At 36.8% G+C, this 23,714-nt stretch overlaps 1 protein-coding gene across 1 annotated transcript in view; it reads right to left on the bottom strand.

Moving 5' to 3' along the window:
- Positions 1–1,194: 1,194 nt before the first annotated feature.
- The window catches only part of LOC121421302 (fibrillin-2-like), a 75,046-nt gene continuing 52,526 nt past the window's right edge, over positions 1,195–23,714 (bottom strand). Inside the window, exons 4-8 of the mRNA XM_041615978.1 lie at positions 18,606–18,779; positions 11,127–11,300; positions 3,952–4,125; positions 1,735–1,908; positions 1,195–1,376 (exon numbers count right to left, since the gene is read on the bottom strand). Of these exons, the coding sequence (XP_041471912.1) occupies positions 1,195–1,376; positions 1,735–1,908; positions 3,952–4,125; positions 11,127–11,300; positions 18,606–18,779 (878 nt within the window). The remainder of the gene's footprint in view (positions 1,377–1,734; positions 1,909–3,951; positions 4,126–11,126; positions 11,301–18,605; positions 18,780–23,714) is intronic.

The following is a 23,714-nucleotide window of genomic DNA, read 5'->3' as shown; positions in this document are numbered from 1 at the left end:
ATTCAATTTTCAAGGGTCCTTTGGTCAGGGAGCTGTTACCCATGAACAGCCAATTTATTCTGGGGCTAAATCCTTAGAAGCCTTCAGTTTTCGTCAGCCCTGAACCAAGATGTCATTTGAGTATTCAACCCTGAGTTCTGCTCATTGGCGGACCGTGACCCGGAGAAGACAAAGCATTGGAGGGGCACAGCATTGTTCACAAACAATACAGTGCCCCTCCAATGCTTTGTCTCCTCGGGGTCACGGTCCGCCACTGGAACTTCTGCTTAAGTTCTTCTTGACGTCATGCGACAGGTCGAAAGCGCCTAGACTTCGGTGACCCCATTCGTCGGCAGACTTCGTGGATCTCCGACAACCTTTGACATACGTCATTCTACGTCATCGGTCTTCAAGGTCATCGGATTACTGCAATTTCGTTTTTTCATCGACATGGGGACTACATCCATGATTAATCAGGGAAGTCCTTTAATCTAATAACCCTTTATATTGTCCGGACAAATTATTATTTCTCTCAACCATTACTGATATTTTTTCTCCAAATCTGACATTCTAAACTCATAAAATGAAACTTAATTTATTTTAATATATTTTGAAAGTCATTGTCATTTATATGTAAACTTATGTTATATTCATTGTTGAAATGTCCATGGAAATGAATAGCATTTGGAGCAAAATGATATAGTTGTAAAAAACAACTTTAAACCGGAATGATTATTGTGCAGTGCAATTACTTATGTGTACTTTGACTACATCGTCGCTCTCTTCACTTTAAAAAAGGATGCTTGGGGTATGTGAGGTTGTTTATGTCATTTGGGGTTTTTGGTGACCAAATCTTTAGGTAAACAAAATCCCAGGTTTGATCCTGACACTGTTGAACAATGTGTACCACATCTTGCTGAAAAAACAGTGTCATACAGCGTGTTCACATAGTGAGCTATGTCAAAATATTATTCACACTGTCAAATTGCTCAAATTCAACAGAGTGAAAATACTTTCACACTGTGGACACCTCGACAGTGTGACTGTTCAAAGCGTGTTCACATGGTCGACAATGTGAATATGTGATTCACACTGTTGAAAAATTAAAATTTAACAGTGTGAAGGTGATTTCACATTGTGTTCCACGCTGTGGCACACACAATATGGGACAGTTTTCTTTGAAGTAGCTCCCCTATAATCTTCCTAAGTTTGGTATCATAGCCAAATTATGAATTGGGTTTTATGAAAAAGTAATAACATATCTGTAGTCATACCAGTGCAAGAATGTAGGTCTGTTAACACGAAACCACTGTTGCAAATACAGGTGTAATTTCCAATGAGATTAAAGCATCGGCCATCGGTACAGAGACTCGAATCAAGAGCACACTCGTCAATATCTAAGAAGGAAACCACGAAACTGATCAATCATTATGAGAATAGAAATGGAAATATGTGAATTCATGATCACAATGATAATAATAATGATTATTAAAATAATACAACTTATCACATATTTTTAATAAATCAAAGCAATAGTCATAATCATGATCGTAATGATAATACTTAAATTCACCATAAAAGTGTTGTCCTAACTTCTTCTGTCTTTAAACAATTGATTTTGTTTATTCTTAGGTGGCGTATGGTGGGGGGCAGAATCGTATTGCCCCCACAAATTTGCATTTGGGGGCAAGTTTATGCCCCCTCTGCCTCCATCCCGCTTCCGGCGCCCGTGCACGACCCCTGATGTGATCTTACCGTTACATGAGGAAAGTGGATCAGGAGACAAGATGCTATTATCACAACTGAGCTCTAGATATGATGCTGAATCAAAGGAATAGCCAGGGTTACAGGTTACGTTGAATCTTTCACCGTGGTCAACTGGAACATTCGCCGAATAATCTGATAAAGGTACTGTTACCATGCAATTCTCTGAAGAGTGATAGTCAGTAAAAAGGAGAGAAAAGAAAGAGTAGCATAATTAGACATCGATATGATGAAAGGTCATTAACTGATGTACACTATATATTATTTACTGACAACCATTTTAGCGGTGAGAAAATATAATGAGAGAACGTATTGGAATTTCAAATAACAATTTTACCATACCAACAAAATGAATAACAAATAACTGAAAATTATTTTTGTTTTATTTGTTCAAACTAAATTATGTTTTATTGCATAACACTGGGTGTTAAACTAGAAGATGATTATCATCGATTTTTATTCAAATCTACAGATGTTCAATTATATAAAATTCTGAAAATAGTGTTATTTAGGCCTATTACAGGTATCAAAGGAGCCTAAAGTTGCAAAGGGCCGGCAATTTTTCGATAATTTGGAAAACTTCAATGGAAAGCTTCTTGAACTTTCCGCTGTCTGGAATGTTAGGAATTTTCAGGAATTTAACATGACAAAAATAAAACAATTGAAAGCAAATGGTATTTTTTTTCTTCTAATTTTTCTGTCAAGGGTTTTACATGTAAAAATCTGCCTTGAGTGGGCAGTTTGCACAACAGTCTAATCCCCAAGCAGCTATGGCATTGGCTTGAGTCTTTGATAGATAGGAAAACCGAGGTCCAAGAACCAACAATGTTTAATTCTAATTTATTTCTGCAGACCTTTTGCAGTCTTGCCTGCATTGTGCAGTTTCTTATAACAGCAGTGCACACTTTGAACAACCAAGATTAATATTTTTCACAAAGGGAGAAGAAGCATTGGCTAAGTTTGTTGACCTCAAATGACCTTTGACCTTCAGCTTTCCCACCTTTTCAAGAAAACAAAATTCCCTTATTTTTCCTTCATTTTTTGTGATGAAGTTCAAAAATTCCCTGATGATTATTTAAATCCATTCCCAGTTTTGCATGCTTTCTAAGTTGTTGCAGTGAATTACATGGATTTTCAGTATACAAACAATAATGCTCGACTAATTAGTACCACCATAACCAGTCATTCAATTGATGTTGTTTTGATATGCAACAAAATAAAGAGGAGTCTCACTGACTTCCGTGCTTCCGAACTTTGGGCCGATCAAATTCTCTGATTTTTCCCTATTTGAAAAAGGTAAATAATTATCCCTGATTTCCATGACGGGCTGGAAACCCTGGACCTTAATTGAGAAACTTGTATTAATTTCATATCTTTTGTGACATCAATTTACAATCTCAGATCAGTTCCATTAAATTTGATGTAGTATTTTGAAAACAATAAAAAAATATTTTTTCGTAGCAGGTTTAATTGAATTGAAATAAACATTGAGCTTGAACCGTTAAATATATTCATCAAATTAGCACCATGTTCTCACTTCTGCTGTGCAGAAATAAAGCAACGATAATTCTAATAAAAATCATTACTGATTCTTATCATGTGCAACAAGATTAGAATATTCAATAGGCATCAATCCATGAATAACTGAATGTATATATTTATTTTTACATATATAACCCTTGTAAAAAGCATGCGCAGTGTACTGCTCTTACACATACCATTCAGCCACTAATACAATAAAATCAACTTTTACATGGAATTCATAAAAATTTTGCCATGTCTGTTTTAGCAAAACATTTAGCTTGGAAGTTCCTGACAAAGCACAATCAAGCACCATCTGCCAGGGTACCCCTTTCGATTCTTGCATATAAATAACCCAAAAAATGCTACGTTTTGAAAATTCCCGAAAGTTGCCGAGGATTCCCGAATTCCCGTTTAATCCCATGAAAAGTTCCCACCGCGAAAATTCCTGGGGATTTCTGAACCTTAAAGGAGCTCTTTTAAGGACTCTAAAATAACTGAGAAAATAAATTGAATCAGTTATAAGGGTAAAAATATCGCACACATCGACGCTCTTGGAAGCTGTTGTGTCATTCCATGTACTGTCTCAGCATGGCCAAATTGACAGTACATGGCAAAAAACAGAAATAGCGACAATAAAATTGTTACAACAGTGATCATGCTGATGAGAGATTAAGAAGACCTTACCATAACAAGTAGGAGGTGAAGGAGAAAAGGTACCATCATCACAAGTGAGATCTGTAAATCCAGAAACACCAGTGGAGTAGCCTTGGTTGCATGTCACAGTGATAGTCGCAATATGCTGAACATCACCACCCGATGAATAATCAGAATTTGGTATTGAAGGAATCTTGCAATTTTCTTTTCAGGGAAATAAAGGATATTACACAATAATCTGAAACCATAAGTATAATGGAACTCTCAATTTCCTTTTTTTGCAATATATCAGCGTTTATTACAATCAATTATTGGATACCAACCTTTTATCAATAAAGTAATGTAAAAAGTATCAGTGAGATGTGAATGCCAAGCAGATGAAGAGATAATATATACAGTGCGTCCCAGAATAAACGGAACCGAGATTTAGCGATCATTTATCATAACTTAATCATAAATAGAATAGACAAATGATCTATCAATTTAAAGCTTAGAATCTCTTCTTTCATCTGATATTACTTAGGTTATTTCTTATTTACGTATGAGTGAGCAACAACAATTTGAAGAAAGGATACCAAAAACTCATTTGGCGGGGGGTATCTGGGTTTCAAAAAGAAAACCACATCTCCGAAAAGTTCAATATCTGCTCTTTAATTTGGTACCTACATTACAGAAAATGGTCAAGAAATAAAAAAGTTCTGGTCATTTGAAATAAGGCATGTATTTCCATAATTTCATGAGATAAACGTGTTTTCACCCGTTTCCCACAGAAGCTTTCGCTTGGTGAACAAAAGATTTCATGCATGGCTGATCGTCAACAAAACATAGTGTCGAGTGAGTTTGAAAGCCAGCCTGGAGAACCTCTTCATTTTATGAAATTATTGAAATTCAAGCCTTATTTCAAATGACCAGAACTTTGTTATTTCTGGAACATTTTCTGTAATTTAGGTATCAAATTAAAGAGGGGATATTGAACTCTTCAGAAATGTAGTTTTCTTTTTGAAACCCAGATACCCCCCGCCAAATGAGTTTTTGATATCCTTTCTTCAAATTGTATTTGCTCACTCATGCGTGGATGACAAATAATCTAAATAATATCAGATGAAAGAGGAGATTCTAAGCTTTAAATTGGTAGGTCATTTGTCTATTTTATTTATGATTAAGTAATGATAAATAATCGCTAAATCTCGGTTTCGTTTTTTCTGGGACGCACTGTATATATATATAATATAAAGATATATATATCCATAGATGTGAGGATGCCGATGACTGTGCAAAGTGCTCAATGCTATAAAGCAGAGCATATATTCATACCTTTAAACGTCTGCTACCGGCGGTTTCACGTCCGGACTTGAGGCGATCTTCAGGCAGACTGACGTTATTGGCTATTTGTGTGGTGCGGCGGGTCAATTTGACGCTTCGGTGGTTTCCGGTTTGGTCTCGTTCGGTGTCTGCACTTAGAAATCAGTTCTGACCTTTTGTTTAGTGAGTTTCTCTTTGTTATTATTGACACTTTTTCCTCCAAGCAAAGGTTGCACAAGCCACTTTTTCTTTGGTTTAAGTTTGACTTTTTTCAATGTCCCAAGTTAGCGTAGATTCAATGTTCTTTTCTTTCAGATTCCATATGTATTTTGAGAGTTGAGTTTCGTTCCGGTATCTTTCATGCTTAAATGATTTGATGTGGTTTCTGTATCTATCTTTGAATGTCCCCCTGCAAGTCCGAAGTAGTGTTTCTCTTCGTTGCCATGTCGGATCGTCGCCTTGTATACCAGAGCTGTCTGCATACACTTTCCTTGTAATGGACATTGGGTTTTTTGCCGACAGTTACAGTTTGGTTTATTTTCCGCTCTTGGGTTTGATTGCCTGACAACTTTTTGGTTTTTCCTTCTCCTACTGGTCTGGTGTATTTGATAGTCTTGTCGTACCCGCTTCTTTTCAGGGCGTCGTCGTATGCTGGCGCTGCTTTCTTGAATAAGTCTTCGTTAGAAGACAGTGTGTCGAGAGGCGCTTCTCAACGGCTGTAGGTATTTAGTTGAGGGTACGACAAGACTATCAAATACACCAGACCAGTAGGAGAAGGAAGAAAAAGAAGAAACAGAAGTAGAAAAATCACCTGGTTTAACCCAGGGCGTCGTCGTATGCTGGCGCTGCTTTCTTGAATAAGTCTTCGTTAGAAGACAGTGTCGAGAGGCGCTTCTCAACGGCTGTAGGTATTTAGTTGAGGGTACGACAAGACTATGAAATACACCAGACCAGTAGGAGAAGGAAGAAAAAGAAGAAACAGAAGTAGAAAAGTCACCTTGTTTAACCCACCTTACAATTCTGAAGTAAAAACCAACGTAGGAAGGAGATTCCTAAAGCTAATAATGAAGCATTTCCCCAAGGGACATAAATTGAATCAAATATTCAACAAGAACACAATAAAGGTTAGCTACAGTTGCATGAACAACATGGATACCATAATAAAAACCCACAACCAAAAAATTGTCAGGCAATCAAACCCAAGAGCGGAAAATAAACCAAAATGTAACTGTCAGCAAAAAAACCCAATGTCCATTACAAGGAAAGTGTATGCAGACAGCTCTGGTATACAAGGCGACGGTCTGACATGGCAACGAAGAGAAACACTACTTCGGACTTGCAGGGGGGGGGGCATTCAAAGATAGATACAGAAACCACAACAAATCATTTAAGCATGAAAGATACCGGAACGAAACTCTCAAAATACATATGGAATCTGAAAGAAAAGAAAATTGAATATACGCTAACTTGGGACATCGAAAAAAAGTCAAACTTACGCCAAAAAAAGTGGCTTGTGCAACCTTTGCTTGGAGGAAAAAGTGTCAATAATAACAAAGAGAAACTCACTAAAAAAAAGGTCAGAACTGATTTCTAAGTGCAGACACCGAACGAGACCAAACCGGAAACCACCGAAGCGTCAAATTGACCCGCCGCACCACACAAATAGCCAATAACGTCAGTCTGCCTGAAGATCACCTCAAGTCCGGACGTGAAACCGCCGGTAGCAGACGTTTAAAGGTATGAAAGGTATAAACATATATATATATATATATATATATATATATATATATATATATATATATATATATACATATAGCGGAAGAAATTTTCCAAAAGCCTCGTAACACTGGCGGTCATTCATAGTGGTGAGGGTCAATATAGAGGAAAAAATGACTACGAAGTGGTCGTTGCTCCTTGCTCCTCCATTTAATCAAGCTTTCGATCAATGCATGATCTTCCTCAGGACTATAAATATATAAACAAAGTACAAATACAATACAATAATATAATAATACAATATGATGGCCTCTAAAATAATCTAAACATGCTTCACGGTTACTTATAATTATTAATTATTTTACACTATATAAACAAGAGAACATGTTATATGATATAAAAAGACTTATTGCCAGATAAAGATATATATTTATAGAAAGAGATATTAATTTTATGTAATTATATTACTACAATTGTCATATATATATATATACATATATATATATATATATATATATATATATATATATACATATAGAGATTTATTATAAATGTATACATGTGTAGGAGTCAACATATCTGAGGAATTATAAACAAGAGAACTATTATATGATATAAAAGGACTTATTTTGACAAATGCCAGATAAAGATATATATTTATAGAAAGAGATATTTATGTAATTATATATAGATTTGTTATAAATGTGCCAACATATCTAAGGAAATGCAGACAGAAAACATGGTATATGATAAGAGACTTATTTTGACAATTGCCGTATAATTGTATATATACAGAGAGAAATATTTATAGAGATTTATAATAAAAGATTGTATGTGTATAGGAGTCAACATATCTAACAATAGAACATATTATAACAGAGCAAGTGATAGTCGGTTGTAACGAGGTGTGCCTTAAAAAGGTAGTTTCTAAATGCGTTTATAACGCGTGGTACATATACATTCATGTTTACTACCTCCATGATATAGTGCACCGACCTGTTATAGACAATATATCAATCTTTTTCTGCACAAGGAATATATGAAGAAAATGCAGCAAGGGTCGGTAACTTATCTAAGAAAAACAAATTACAGAACATATTATTAGAAAACAAAGTAAATACGGAATAGTACCTGTGAGCGAGGGCAAGGATGTCATGGATGTAGCGTCATGCTTGGGCGTCTGTAGTGTAGGTAGTGTGTGGTGCGTGTGTGTGTGATTGAGTGGAAGGATTCAGGGGTTCAGGAGTTAAGGGTTATTGGTCAACATTAATGCCTTCCGGGTTAAAGGTGTGTAGTTTTCTGATCCAAAAAGATTCTCTGTGGAGGATGGTCTGGCGGGATTTGTTGTGGATTGTTTCAATGCCCATTATGAGTACGTCGTTTATAGAGTGACCGGGTTGGTTGAAATGGGTTGTGTAGGGGAGAACTTTAGGATTGGATGAATTGAAGTTGCGTATTTCTGATCGGGTGTTGCTGAATCTTGTGTAAAGAGATGTTTCCGTCTTGCCCACATATTGTTTGTTGCATTTTTTGCATGTTATTAGATAGAAGACCCATGTCGATTTGCAGTTTATTCGTGTTGTTATTGGGAATTGTTCCCCCGTGATTGAGCTTGAGATTTTTTTCCCCTCTTTAACGTGTATGTGGAGTATGCATTTCCTTGAGTTACATTTATAGAAGCCGGTTTGTCCTGGGTTGTGTTGTTCTTGTTTTGGGTCTCCGGAGAAAACTAATATGTCGCGGAGTGTTCGTGCGCGTCTGTATGCAATTATAGGGGGGTCCGGGAATAGTGCTTTGAGATCTTCTGATTGGTGTAAAGTTTGGTGGTGTTCTGATATGATTTTGCGGATGTTGCGTGTGTCGGGACCATACATGGTTACCAATGGGATGCGTTCAGATGTGGGGCGTTCTTTTTTCTTTAGTAGATTTTCCCGGGGAACATCGCGGGCACGGTCGATTTCATTTTTGGTAAGTATGGGGTCATAGTTCGAATTTTCAAGGTAGGTTTGTAAGTTGTTGAGGTGGTCGTCAGTGGTGTTATCTTGTGAGCAATTTCGTTTTACACGGAGTGCTTGACTGTATGGGATGTTCCGGAATATGTGGGGTGGGTGGCAGGAGGTGGGGCAGAGAAATGTGTGGGAATCTGTTTCTTTGCTGTAGAGGTCAGTTTGAAGGGTGTTTTGTTCAAGTTTGATGTTGAGATCCAGAAAGTGAACACTGTTGGCGGAAGATTCGAAGGTGAATTTTATTTTTTGGATGGATAGAATTCATTGTTTCCTCGAACCGAGAGAGTGTGCGTGGGGACCCCACCCAAATGAAAGTAATATCATCTATATACCTTTTCCATGATTGGGGGAGTACTGCATTGTGTTCTTTAAGGATTTTTTCTTCAACGGTGCCCATATAGATGTTGGCATAGGAGGGCGCAACAGGTGTTCCCATTGCCGTGCCTTCCACTTGTATGTAGTTTTGGCCATTGAACTCTATATCATGGAGGTAGTAAACATGAATGTATATATACCACGCGTTATAAACGCATTTAGAAACTACCTTTTTAAGGCACACCTCGTTACAACCGACTATCACTTGCTCTGTTATAATATGTTCTATTGTTAGATATGTTGACTCCTATACACATACAATCTTTTATTATAAATCTCTATAAATATTTCTCTCTGTATATATACAATTATACGGCAATTGTCAAAATAAGTCTCTTATCATATAACATGTTTTCTGTCTGCATTTCCTTAGATATGTTGGCACATTTATAACAAATCTATATATAATTACATAAATATCTCTTTCTATAAATATATATCTTTATCTGGCATTTGTCAAAATAAGTCCTTTTATATCATATATGTTCTCTCGTTTATAATTCCTCAGATATGTTGACTCCTACACATGTATACATTTATAATAAATCTCTATATGTATATATATATATATATGACAATTGTAGTAATATAATTACATAAAATTAATATCTCTTTCTATAAATATATATCTTTATCTGGCAATAAGTCTTTTTATATCATATAATATGTTCTCTTGTTTATATAGTGTAAAATAATTAATAATTATAAGTAACCGTGAAGCATGTTTAGATTATTTTAGAGGCCATCATATTGTATTATTATATTATTGTATTGTATTTGTACTTTGTTTATATATTTATAGTCCTGAGGAAGATCATGCATTGATCGAAAGCTTGATTAAATGGAGAAGCAAGGAGCAACGACCACTTCGTAGTCATTTTTTCCTCTCTATATACATATATATATATATATATATATATATATATATGAGAATGTCAATGTATGTTATGAAATCTTGCTTACATTTATGGCAATGTTTGAAAATATTATAGTAGGAACTCATGTTTTAAGGTTACAGTTGGGGTTTTTTCCCCGTAAGGGTTAATGTCGGGTTAATAATTATCGCACAATTTCTTCCCCTCAGAAGTCAGAAAAGAAAAACAAGTTCTTATGATGGAGTGAAAGACAATGTGTTTTTTTACGTAAAATTCAGACATTCCTGTGACCCGTCACATTAAAGTCAGTGATCAATCGCGAGATGAAATGACCTATCAAGATCATCGTTGCATGTGCTTATTGCTCAGTTGACTGACTATAAGCGAATGAACCAGTCCGCAATGTTCACTCAAATTGGCGATTAATCGCTAACTTTAGTGATATGGGAACTTAATAATAATAATTGGCATTTATATAGCGCTTTATCAATCAACGACTGTTCAAAGCGCTTCAGAATTATTATTACCCGGTAACTGGATTCATAGCATTCCAAGCAGCCTGTTAGGCACAAACTTGTTAAACCGACCACAATGACGGTCGTATCCTACCGGTACCTAATAAGCACCTGGGTGAGGGTGAGAGTGGCAAAGTGTGGATTGACGCCTTGCCAAAGGGCGCTAGGCCATGGTGGGATTCGAACACACGACCATCTGGTTACAAGGCGAGAGTCAGAACCGCTACACCGTGGCGCTTATGATGTAACCTTTCTGTTTTCTTTGTTTCTCTTTTTCCTATGTCACTTTAAGGCATATAACATGAAATAAAGTTATGAGGTAATCGTGTGATGTAGTTCTTAGTTCGATGTAGTTCTTAGTTCGATTACAAAAGTTACCAGTTTCCAATTTGTTTACAGAGCGTAAAGTAACATACCATAACATGTAGGGGGAGCAGAGGACAGTATACCATCATTGCAACTGAACTCTGAAAACCTCGAGACTCCTGTGGAGTAGCCTTGGTTGCATGTCACATTGAAAACCGCACTGTGTTTAACTTGAACGCTCGTTGAATAATCTGAAAAATCTATTGCAGAAACATTGCAGTTTTCTGTAGGGAGACAAGAAAGAAACTAATATAAATAGTTGTACATGTATAGATAGCCCATTAAAATGGCGTTGATATGTAGCAATTATTATTAATTATTAAGGCAAATTGGTCAGGGGAAAATCACCGAGTTAAAAAGAAATACTATTTAAAATGAATAAACACTTTGCTTTATTATAAAATCTAATGAAGGCTTAAACAAAGAGGAAATTCATTACACAATTCTTATCATTAATCAAACTATTTATCTATTTATTGTTTTTACTTACTTTTGATTTATATTTTTCACATTTTTTATATAAACGTGTATAATATAAATACTGCATATAAACCCCACAACAATTTTAGAAATTTGAGTTTGGCCATCAATAATCGTTTGATCCTCTTTATAATGATACCATGCTTGTTATGATGATGCCATCATGAAAAGACAAGGAATAAAATGTGTTGGATGAGGTCTAATTTGAAAAGCTGCAAAACGATCAGAAAGTAATGAATGGTCGATACAGAACATTATTACCTGAATGAGGCATTTTGGAGACATGATATAAACGCGTATTTTGTCTGTCTAACTGATTAAACTCAACATAAACTACGTCACAATGGCTCGGTCAGCGATCAGCTGAATGACGAGTGACCATAATATTCGTACACCCCTCCACCCCGAAAAGAGTAATTTTCCTATTGCAACTTCGTACAATAATTAGCGGTCCATAATATCCGTATTACGAGCTCATCAATCCCCAGCGCATTTGTGGATGCGTATAAAGAGATACGCTTCATAAGGATACGTGCACCAACAATATACGTCATAAAAACAACGATGGATCCGAGCACTTGCAAGTATGTCATAATGTAAAAGTGCAGAGCCTAGACCGATATTAACATAATACGATAGAACTCTATTTTTAAAAGAAATATCCCCATGATCATGATTTTTGCTCTAGATATCTCATTTGGATGATAATAAAAATATTGACTAGCTCTTCTTTCAGCTTGCCATTGCCATTAACAGTTTGTTGTTGCATAGACATACATGTACGAGCATATTTACCAGCCTTTGTAGAAACATTTTCAGCACTATTTGTGGAGATCATAAAACGGAAATACATTGCAGACATGACAAGAATTGACACTAGAGGCTTGACCAAGATAAGTCCAACAATTTAGTTATATAATCTATCAATGTGTTAATTTAATGTACCAGAAAGAATTGAACAGGTAATAATAATAATTTTGACTGGAGTTACTTTCGGGAGATACCAAAATATTTCCCTCACTAGACCCATATTGTCCTCGTCTTCGACTTGGGGCAATATGAGACTAGTTTGGGAAATATATTTGGTATCTCCCTCAAATCCGGTAAATATTATATAATAATTCTTGTCTGTGTTAGTAGACATGATAAGAGATGAAAATCCATTAAAATAAAGCCACTGCTTCTTCATTCTTTCTGTTTTGCTGTGGTTTATATAGTGATGGTTCATGTTAAGGTGCTTGAAAACAATTAAAATAAACCGCTGAGAAATTGACTCATCACCACGGAAAAGAGGACCATGACTTTCAATGTTGTGTCATTTTGCAACTTTTGATTTTTGACCTTGCCCCACATTTCAAAGCACTGCAAATCCATCTGAAACCATAATCATATCATGTAGGTGGTCATCTTTAAGGGAGTTAAATGATCTATTGATATTAATTAAACATTTATATTTATTAAAACTCAGAGGGATTATCGATAAAAGCCCGATTTCCAAACTTTCTAAAGGAGTTTATAGATGATTTATCATAACTTAATCACAAATAAAATTGACAAATGACCTATCATTTTAAAGCGTAGAATCTCCTCCTTCATCTGAAATTACTTAGATTATTTCTCATTCATGCATGAGTAAGCAAAAACAAATTGAAAAGGGGATACAAAAAGTCACTTGGCGGGCCGTATCTGGGTTTTAAAAAGAAACCACAATTTTTGAAAATTCAATATCTGCTCTTTAATTTGATACCTCAATTACAGGAAATGGTCGAGAAATAACAAAGTTATAGTTATTTGAAATAAGGCTAATTGACTTTCAATGATTTCATAAAATGAAGAGGCTTTACAGGCTATCGTTCAAACTCACTCTACACTCAGTTTTGTTGACGATCAGCCATGCATTAATTCTTTTGTTACCGTGCGATAACCTCTGTGGGAACCCGGTGAATACACGTTTGTTTAATGAAATTATGGAAAAACAAGCATTGTTTCGAGGAATCATAACTTTTTTACTTCTTGGCCATTTTCTGTGATTGAGGTATGAAAGAAAAGAGTACATATTAAATTTTTTAGTCATGTGATTTTCGTTTTGAAATTCAAATGCCAAATGAGTTTTTGACATCCTTTCTTTGAATTGTTTTTGCTCACCCCTGCGTGAATGAGGAATAATTTCAGTAATACCAGATGAAAGAAGAGATTTTAAGCTGTACATCATTTGTCTATTTTATTTATGATTTAGTGATGATAAGTCATCGCTAAATCTCGGTTTCGTTTATTTCTGGGACGCACTGTATATAAACCTCTCAAAAAAGTTTAGAAATATGTGTTGGCCATTTATTTCTTCCTACTCCCAATTTTAAACAATGCATATTTTACATCATTCAAAAGATAATTTAATTTTCTTTGAAATGATACCATGCTTGTTATGATCATGCCATCACGAAAAGAGCAGGATTCAAATGTGTTGGATGAGGTCTGAATTGAAAAGCTGCAGAACGAGCAAAAAAGGGTTTGGAAATCTGAGTTTTGACCATTCCTTTCTCCCAACTCCTAATTTTACACAAAGCATATTTGATATCACTCAAAAGATCATTTAATCATCTTTAAGGTGATACCATGCTTGTTATGAACATGCCATCACGAAAAGAGCAGGATTCAAAAGTGTTGGCTGAGGTCTGAATTGAAAAGCTGCAAAACGAGCAGAAATAGTCATGAAGGGTCAATACAGAACATGGTTCTTTTGTCTGTGTCAGTAGACATGGTAGAGATGAAAATCAATTCAGGCCAAGCCCCTGCTTCTGTCATGTTTCTAGTGATGGTTCTGTGAGATAACATGATTTGTGTTTTTGTTTGAAATACCCATGCATGTTTGTTTGTTATGTTTTTGCTTGTGCAAAGGTGTGTTTGATTCCATGTTGATGTTGATGTTAAGGTGCATGAAAACAATTAAAAGAAATCACTGAAAAAACTCACTCATCACCACGGAAAAAGAACAGTGACTGTCAATATTGCGTCATTTTGCAACTTTGGAATTTTGACATTGCCCCACATTTCAATGCACTGCACCTCCACGTGAATGATAATCATATCATATAGGCTATCATTTTAAAGAAAATTAAATGATCTATTCATTGATATTAATAACACATTGATATTTACTAATGCCGTTGAGGGATTTTCGGTCAAAGTAAAAACAAAACCACTGAGAAACTCACTCATCACCACGGAAAAAAAAGAACAGTTATTTTCAATATTGTGCCATTTGGCAGGTTTTGAATTTTGACCTTCCCCCACATTTCAAGGCACTACACCTCCATGTGAACCAAAATCATTTCATTTAGGGTATCGTTATAAAGAAAATTAAATGCTCTATTCATTGATATTAATTACACATTGATATTTACAAAAAACGAAGAGGGATTATCGATCAAATTCAGATTTCCAAATTTTTTTGAGGAGATTATACATACATGTACATGACAGCACTGTGAGACCTTCAGTGAAGCTACGCATCTATTTTTCTCATTTTCATTTCTTTAAATGTTAATTATTTACAAGAGAGTTGCCACAAAATCCCGGTTTCTTTTTTGCATTTTCATAATCTGGAAAAGACTTGCTTTCCTTGTTTAGGGTGCTTTTCGAAACCCCCGTGGTATCCACTCGTCAATGGAAGTTATTCCCCCGAAAATTTGAATCTAATCATCCATTTCGGGGGAAAGTAATACGTAATGCCCATATTTATTGTGTGCTAGAGGAATATCGTTTGTGTAGGAGGAGCAGGGAAGGGGGGGGGGGGGGGGACGTAAAGTTGGGGGAGTTTCAGACGAATAAGCCTATTGCATATGCTGTGTACATATCAGCGCATGCGAAATGGTTCAGCTGGAGAGGTTATCTGACCCATAGAATCAATTGCCAGTGATCCACCAATAATCCACATTAGATACAGCATCGATTCGATGGACTATAATGATTTATTTCTAAATCTGAATTCAGTAAGCTTTTCCTCACTCAATATGAACTCGATTATCCATGTCACAATCTACATTTCGCATGTCTCCAGCCAACTAGAGTCAAAATAGTCATGATAGTACAGTCCCGCCGCGAGCCCAGGCAGGCAAAAGGCATGGCATGACTATGAAAGAATTTTGCAAACGAAAAGCAAGATCTATATGGTCTTTAACACAAAGCTTAGCAGTGATTGTAGAACAGTTTTCTAGGTTCGATTGTATTGACTATGATATACAATCAATCTAGAAAATCCAGTCTTTGATTAATTGTTAACTTTTGTGTTACCGGACTCTAATGTCGCGTTGTAGAGGTTTGCGAAAGGAGGCTATTGTCACGAAATGTGTTTTATTTCGTGTTTAGAAATTTACTTTTGGTTGATTTATAACATTTTTACCGTAGCCGGCGATATTCCATGCATGCTTCTATACTAATTATGACGTATATACGAACATGAAAGTTTTGCATGTTTCGTACTGTTTTTGTGGAATGATTATTTTCTGAAGAATTGTAACTGATTTATTTGGCTATCACTAGCTGAAGCAAAATAATTGCTTTAATTTGATATATCGTCCATGCCTATCCGATTTCGGAGAGCAAAGTTAATGCTGATATAACATTGTGCCAGAAGTAACAGTAACTTAAATCTGAAATAGTATAATTAATGTACAAGTACGTTTAGTTAGTAAAATGTGGGGCTTTGCCGATAATCTGTTGAATTACGGCGCCCGTTGGGTGCATTGCACGTGAAGTATGCAGATTGGTTTGGACTCGCTATCCAATGAACAAAGCTAGATGCGAACAGATGTTAGTGGTTGCAGTAGGGACTCAGACGTGGTCGTGGTACGGAGCAGAAGTGGTTACTGGTCTGAAGCAGACATACGGTAGTCTAGAGCAGACGACGGAGGAAATTAAATGTAGAGCAGAGTCCATGGGAGCTTGACTACAGAGGAACCCATGCCAATTGTCGAGAGATCTTAAACTACAGGAATCAGATGCATATGGTCTAGAGAGCTTAAGTACACAAGCTATATGCATATGGTAGGGTTAGTTGCTGGAGCTGACATTAAGAGTGTAGCCGTCTGGAGGTTACCTGGTGGTGGTACTGGCAGGATCGAGGCTTGTCGAAGTGTCATCTGCGGCAGTATTTCTCTGCCAAACGGATCTGCGACTAAAGTTTGGAAGTCAACGTTGTAAAGCACCCGCCGGCGGTAGACATCCTGACAAGAGCGAGCTGCTGGCGGACTACAACCACCCCTCTCCGCCAGCGATTTTTTCACAATATATAATAAACATATGCATATAAAGTGCGTCCCACAAAAAAGTGAATCGTCTCTGGCGGTCTCACCTGCATCACGTGATTCAATGTAGCAGCAGTGCTGACTTTGAAAACTACTATAAAATAACTAATTCAAACAAACACCATTCATATAATGATACAATACTATGTTCATTGATATTTGACCTGGATCATGTGACCTAAAACTTGTCAGTGATACTTTATTACCACTAAATCAACATTTCCACATTTTATCCACTATATTTATAGACTTTGAAAGTTATGACAGCCATCTAATAATTACCTCTAAAATGGCCAAAATTCAATCACCTTAAATGACCTTTGACTTTCGTCATGTGACCTGAAACTCAGATGAGATGTTCAGTGATACGTGATAACTCTTATGCCCAAGTTTTAATGAACTAGACCAAAATAATTACAGATATGATGGTAATTCAACAAATACCACCAACATGGTCCAATTCCATTACCTTTGACCTTTAATCATGTGACCTGAAAACTCGCGCAGGATGTTCAGTGATACTTGATTACTATTATGTCCAAATCTCATGAATCAGATCCATGAACTTTTGAAGTTATGATGGAAATTCAACAGAATTCGGCCAAAGTTCATTGACCCTAAATGACACTTGACCTTGATCATGTGACGTGAACTCAAGCAGGATATTTAGTAATAGTTGATTAATCTTATGTTCAAGTTTCATGAGCTAGGTCTAGATCTTTTCTAAGTTTTGATGAAATTTCAAAAACTTAACCTTAGGTTAAGATTTTGATGTTAATTCCCAACATTGTCTAAGTTCATTGACCCTAAATGACATTTTACCTCGGTCATGTGACCTGAAACTAAGGCAGGATGTTTAGGATTACTTGCTTAACCTTATGGCCAAGTTTCATGATTTAAGTCTATATACTTTTTAAGTTATGCTGTCATTTCAAAACCTTAACCTTCGGTTAAGATTTGATGTTGACGCCGACACCGTCTCCGCCGTCGGAAAAGCGGTGCCTATAATCTCATTCTGCTACGCAGGTGAGACAGAAATGGTAGGTCCTATATAATTTTAAAGGAAATGAGTTCCGTGTGCAAGCATAACGAGAAACGATATCAAGAACGATATTTGCCAAATCCGCCGGAGTTGGAACACGATCCATCGGCAGTGTTTAGAACCGTCTCTGCCTAGCACCGTCTCTGCCTAGCACCGGATCTGCCGCTACACCGGCACAGAATTTTAAAGTCTACTTTCCGAAACTTGACAATTAAAGTACTGCATGCCTTATCTAACTGGAATACTTTTCAAAACTTGATTATAAAGTGGCAGGACCTTACCGTCTGCTTTTCAAAACTTGATTATAGACTGACAGGAAATTACCGTCTATTTGTCAAAACATGACTATAACGTTAAATAATCACCACATACATTTCAAATCTTAGATATAAGGTAACATGAACTTTACCGTCTACCTTAAAAAATGACTACAGAGTACATGACCTTATTTACCATCTACTTTTAAAACTTTAATACAATCCTTACCGTAAACATGTCACAATTTGACTTAAACGTGACAATACCTGAACTTACACATCTCAAAACTTGACAATAAAGTGACATGACCTTGTCATTCACAATTCAAAACTAGACTTGAAGGTATCACGAACTGTCTATTTAAATAAAAGGATCCACTATAATGAAGGGGACCTGGCCTTACTGGGTACATTTCAAACTTTCACTATAAAGTGCAATGACCTTACCATAGCAGGTAGGAAGCTCGGCGGGAGATAATGTTCCATCATTACAACTAAGCTCTGTAAACAAGGATACACCAGTAGAGTAACCACTGCTACATGTTACGTTGAAAATTTCTTCATGGTGTACAGAAACATTCGCTGCATAATCTGAGAAAGGAACTGCAACGAAGCATTTTTCTGAAGAGTAAAAGAGATTGGGAAAAATAGAGAAATTTGGATCAAATTAAAGCGCAACCTGATGAAAGCTTATCTCGGTCAAATTTTCGCACCACAAATTTATCACGAAAAGATTTCGCCCCGACGCTACTAGTTTTGTTTAGAGGGTGACACTACATCTGCACCTGCGACAAATTATTCTGGGCTTTATTTGATATAAGTTGTTGGGTTATAAGGTTAGGGTTTTATGTTATGTCTAGAGTTAGATTTAGGATATGGTAAAATCCAGGGTTAGAATTTCTAGTCATTCGATTGAGATATAAGTGTGTTGAATCTATAGCGGAAACAAGGTATACACCAATTTGATGAAAAACAATTTAACTGATAAATAATTTGCATGAACCTCGGGCCGTTTCATAAAGCTGATCGCAAGTAAGAGCGGCTTTAAGAACGACTGGTGATTTTTTCCTGAGGTAAACAAAGCATAAGCGATGTTGTGTCTCGCCCACTTGTAAAACCAGAAATATCGTGATTTGCGAGGGCACGCAACAGAATTGGATCAAAGGTCATTGTAAAATACCTGGAATGGAATAACATTTGTCATAAGAGTCTTGCACGTAAACTTTAACGTTGACCTCAAAATTACATTCGACCATACCATGTGACCTCTGATCAAAATAACATGCAGTTCTCCTAGTGAAGACACAGTCAAAGTTTGGTTCAAAAGTGACTTACGATTATTAGACTAACCGACTCTAGGACCACTGCGCCGGGGCCCGGCCTGGTCGGTGCGGATGTAAGATATGGTTGGCTGGCATCTGCATGCATTGGCTAGCACATATTTGTGATTGATTGTGGTCCCAAGTCTGCGCACCTAACAATTTGAGTTAAGATTTAACATATTTTTTTTTCTCAAAATCTTTCAGATAATGTTTCTTATTTTATTACGAGTAAGTGTACCAAATATCTCATTAAAATAAAAGAAATAAAGGATTTTCTTCGAAAAAACCTCGGGCATTCATTTTCAGATTGAAAAAAAATGTTACCCCATGTCTTCGCACCAAATCATTTTGCACACACACAATTTGAGAATTTGTATGAGAAAGGCTGCATTTCGAGGCCGTCACATGGAATGCCCAAAATGTATTATTTTTCAGCTATTTTGAGTCGGATTCTTTAATGAATATATTTCTATGTATTGCATGTGTAAGGTTCGTGTTCGTCGTTGCGTATCTTCTTTTACTAGAATCGCACAGATGCGCGTGTGCGCAGAGGGGGGGGGGGGGGGGGGGGGCTGTGCAGACTTGGGGGAACTTGCCATAAAATTATATAATGAAAATAGTAGCTGCGACATAGAGCTTTGCACCTTGATAATTCACAAGGCAAGACCCGTGAAATGTACATGGCTTGATACTGGACCAGATAATTTCGGTATTTTAGAACTAACGTTAGACTAGGACTTGGCTTTAGCTAGATGGCCGATCTGACGGATAGGAAAAACTGAGCCAGAATCAGGGGCCGCAGAAATGGGTTAAGGTTTTTTTTCTAAAACCGTGTACAAAATCGTAAAAAATCACCCCTCCCACTTTGAAAATCGTTCCGCAGCCCCTGATGTTTGTGGATATCTACGGAGCCTTTAAAGTGCCATTTACTTGACGAGGTGGCGAGATACTTTTATCTTGCTAAGTCAACTTAATAACCTAGTTATGTCGACATGGCGAAATACATTATCTTGCCAAGTCAACATGGCGAGATATGGTATATCGCCAAGTCGACTTATACAAAAGTTATACGTCAACATGGCGAGATACGTTATTTTGCCAAGTCGACTTTTAAAAAGTTACATATCAACATGGCGAGATCCCGGGAGAGATGTGTTATCTCTGGATTCTTGCGATCGCCCCCTTACGTTAATTCCTCCAACTCGGGGTAAAAAGTGGGCAGAGCGAAATCGGATTTTCGCGCCTAGCAACCTTGTTAGCAACGCCTGTTAGCATCGTTTTGCTCACTCTCCATAATGTTTGCGATATTAAAATCCTAAAAACTAATAGAACTGTTGAAATTCAGTAAGGCTATGAATGCTTATCCTTTACATTGACTATTGCTGTACAAACTTCTACCGAACTTACCAGCAAGTCTGGGTAAGATTTTGAATTACCAGTCATTTTGATGAGTGATACAATATGCCAAACTGAAAAAATATAGCTTAAATTTTACGAAGCATTTCAAAATCCTTATTTTACAAAGCGCGCAAAACGCGTTCCGGGGGATGCATGGAGGGAGAAGCTGTACGTGACAATCCCTTGAACTATTCCTCGTCTGCTCTCGCTCGTCTTACGTTTTCCTATACCTTTTTATTTTCTTGATCACGTCCCCGCGCCCCCCCCCTTTTTCTTCTTTTTTTTACCTGGAAATATTTTGACTCTACCCCCCCCCGGAAATAGGCAGAGGACGTATTAAGATGAGCGGGAGCAGGCAAGGAACGATTCACAGAAATGTCGGAGCTTCCACGCTTCTTGCAGGGGACACTCCCCCTCCTTGCACCCCCCCCCCGGAGCACGCGTCCCGTGCTCACTACCGCCCTTAAACTGAAATCCTAGCTGTATCACTAATTCTAGACTGGAGTTATCGGGAAGTATTTGGCTCTGCCCCTTCTCCCTCTGATAACAGGCATAACCCGCTGCAACGAGGCGCCTTAAACCACTCGGCACATAATGAAAGAAAAAAAAGTCGGTCTCGCGGGTCTTCGGTCAAGTGGTCGGACCCCGATAAATCATATTCTACAACTTTTTTAAATCATTTTTTTATTTTTCTGGGGGAAAACAAGCCGTTGCCATGGCAAAGGACCAATTGGAACTTTCCTAGCAATCTTGAATATTTATAATCTTCATAGGTATTCAACTTGAAGCCTGAAAATTATTATTTTCTTCATCTATATCATGTTTATTTACCATTTACATGGGAATGTTTGTTATATTGGAGAAATCAATCCGTTGCCATGGCAAAGGCCGAGAATGGCATTCATAAATTTACCTCCCATCTTTAAAATAAATCTAACGGCATAGACCAATACTTGTGAAACTTCCATGCTTTAGTCATAACTGCACAATTGTTCGGTTTATCCGCTCTATTAGTTAGACAAGACATATGAAGTTAGATCTAGATCTAAGTTACCTGTAGACTTTACTTGATCTATTAATGGTTGGATGTAGATCTAGATTTAAACGTTTTGGGAAATGCTGAAAAGAAATGAAAACAAATGTGGATCAATTTTGTTATATACCCATTGGCATCGCTTCTATTTCTTTATTAATAAACAATAGCTATGAGTCACAGCCTAACGTTAGGCTATGGGCTGCGGATAAATTCTGGTCTACGGGTTGGCCCCACGTCGTGGTCCGCCAAGCTCAACAAGTACCCGTGGTAGACTCCAGGTTGAGATCTTAAGCATGGAGTGATGATGGGTTCAGCAAAGAACTCGGAGAAATAAGGTGGTCATACAGTGTAACTGGGTGTTGTGGCGTGCGCCTGTAATCCAAGCTTCGTGGGGAAGTTACAAATTGACGCAGAGGTTGAAGGTTCAAACCCTGGTCACGTCTTTCGGATGGTGACGTTAAAGGTCGGTCCCAGACGTAAATAATCAAATCTGATTGATACATGTCTGACAAAACTCAAATACACACACACACACACACACGCTAATTTGCACATGGGAAACTTGTTAACTAAGATTGAGCGAATTAGAGCTTTTGGATAAAAATGCATTATAAAAACATATTAAAACAATCCAACATGACTTAGAATATTTTTCATGAATACAAGTATTTCCAGGCCATTCATAAGTATTCAATAAATGAAATAGTAACCGGAATATTTAGGGGGGGTAAATAAGTGATAGTTTTTTTTATATGCTTTGTGACGTATTCCAATCGGCGGCAAGAGAAAAAAAAGAGTGTCTTTAACAAAACAAAATTAGACTAAAAATTTACATTACATAAGTTTCCTTTTATCGCTACAGTATAAATCTGATGGAACTGGTTTCCATGCGGTTGATTTTTAATGGTCTAGTTAAGAATCAACTGGCCCAGTCAAACAAATTATTGAAAACCAGTAAAAATATAGCGGAAAGTGGAATCCAGCAAGAAAAAAAAATGCTGCTCTGTTTTTTTCCTCGTAGGTTTAGACAGCCGGTCTCGATTGATTTTAAATCGACGAAATTTTGAATGTAACAGGTTCTTACTGTAACATGCTGGAAGTGTAGCAGGAGTAAGGGTACCATTATCACAAATGTACTCAGGAGACGTTGATACACCCGTAGAGTAGCCAGTTATGCATGTTACTTTGAAATTTTTCCCATGGTCGATTGTCCGACCATCGAAAACGTCTGAAAAGGGTATCGCCTGAACGTTGCAACTGCCTAAAAAGATTTAAGAGAATAAGAGAATGCCAGTGAGAAAGGGTGTCATGAATTATAAAATTGAAGTTCATCACACACTAACATTCGAGAACATTTCTCGAAATAAATATACTGACTAGAGCGTCACGAGTATCCAAGTCAGTACGAAGGCCTCCTATATAATAGATATGTCAAAAATATTACACAAGATTATGTATCCTACTTTGCAAATGTATTTACAATCATCTCCAACTTTTTCATCATTTAAAATAAAATACAAATACTATAATGATAATTATAATATTAATACAATATTGAGAAACATACATTTTTTCAGTCTCTCATTCTGTCTGCTACACTGCGAAAACTCCGGTGTTGATTTAACACCAGCCCGGAATCTATATATGTCCACATCTGAGAAATGCATGTATTGAAAAAACAACAATTTGGAATAAAACCGATGCTGTTTTAATACTAGACCAAAACAAAACTGGTATGGTTTAATAATTCTCTGGTGTGGACATAAATATCTTCCGGGCTGGTGCTAAATCAACACCAGA

Source organism: Lytechinus variegatus, chromosome 9 (genome assembly GCF_018143015.1).
Source record: "Lytechinus variegatus isolate NC3 chromosome 9, Lvar_3.0, whole genome shotgun sequence".
NCBI classification, from domain to species: Eukaryota; Metazoa; Echinodermata; class Echinoidea; order Temnopleuroida; family Toxopneustidae; genus Lytechinus; species Lytechinus variegatus.
This window is presented reverse-complemented; position numbering and strand designations above follow the sequence as displayed.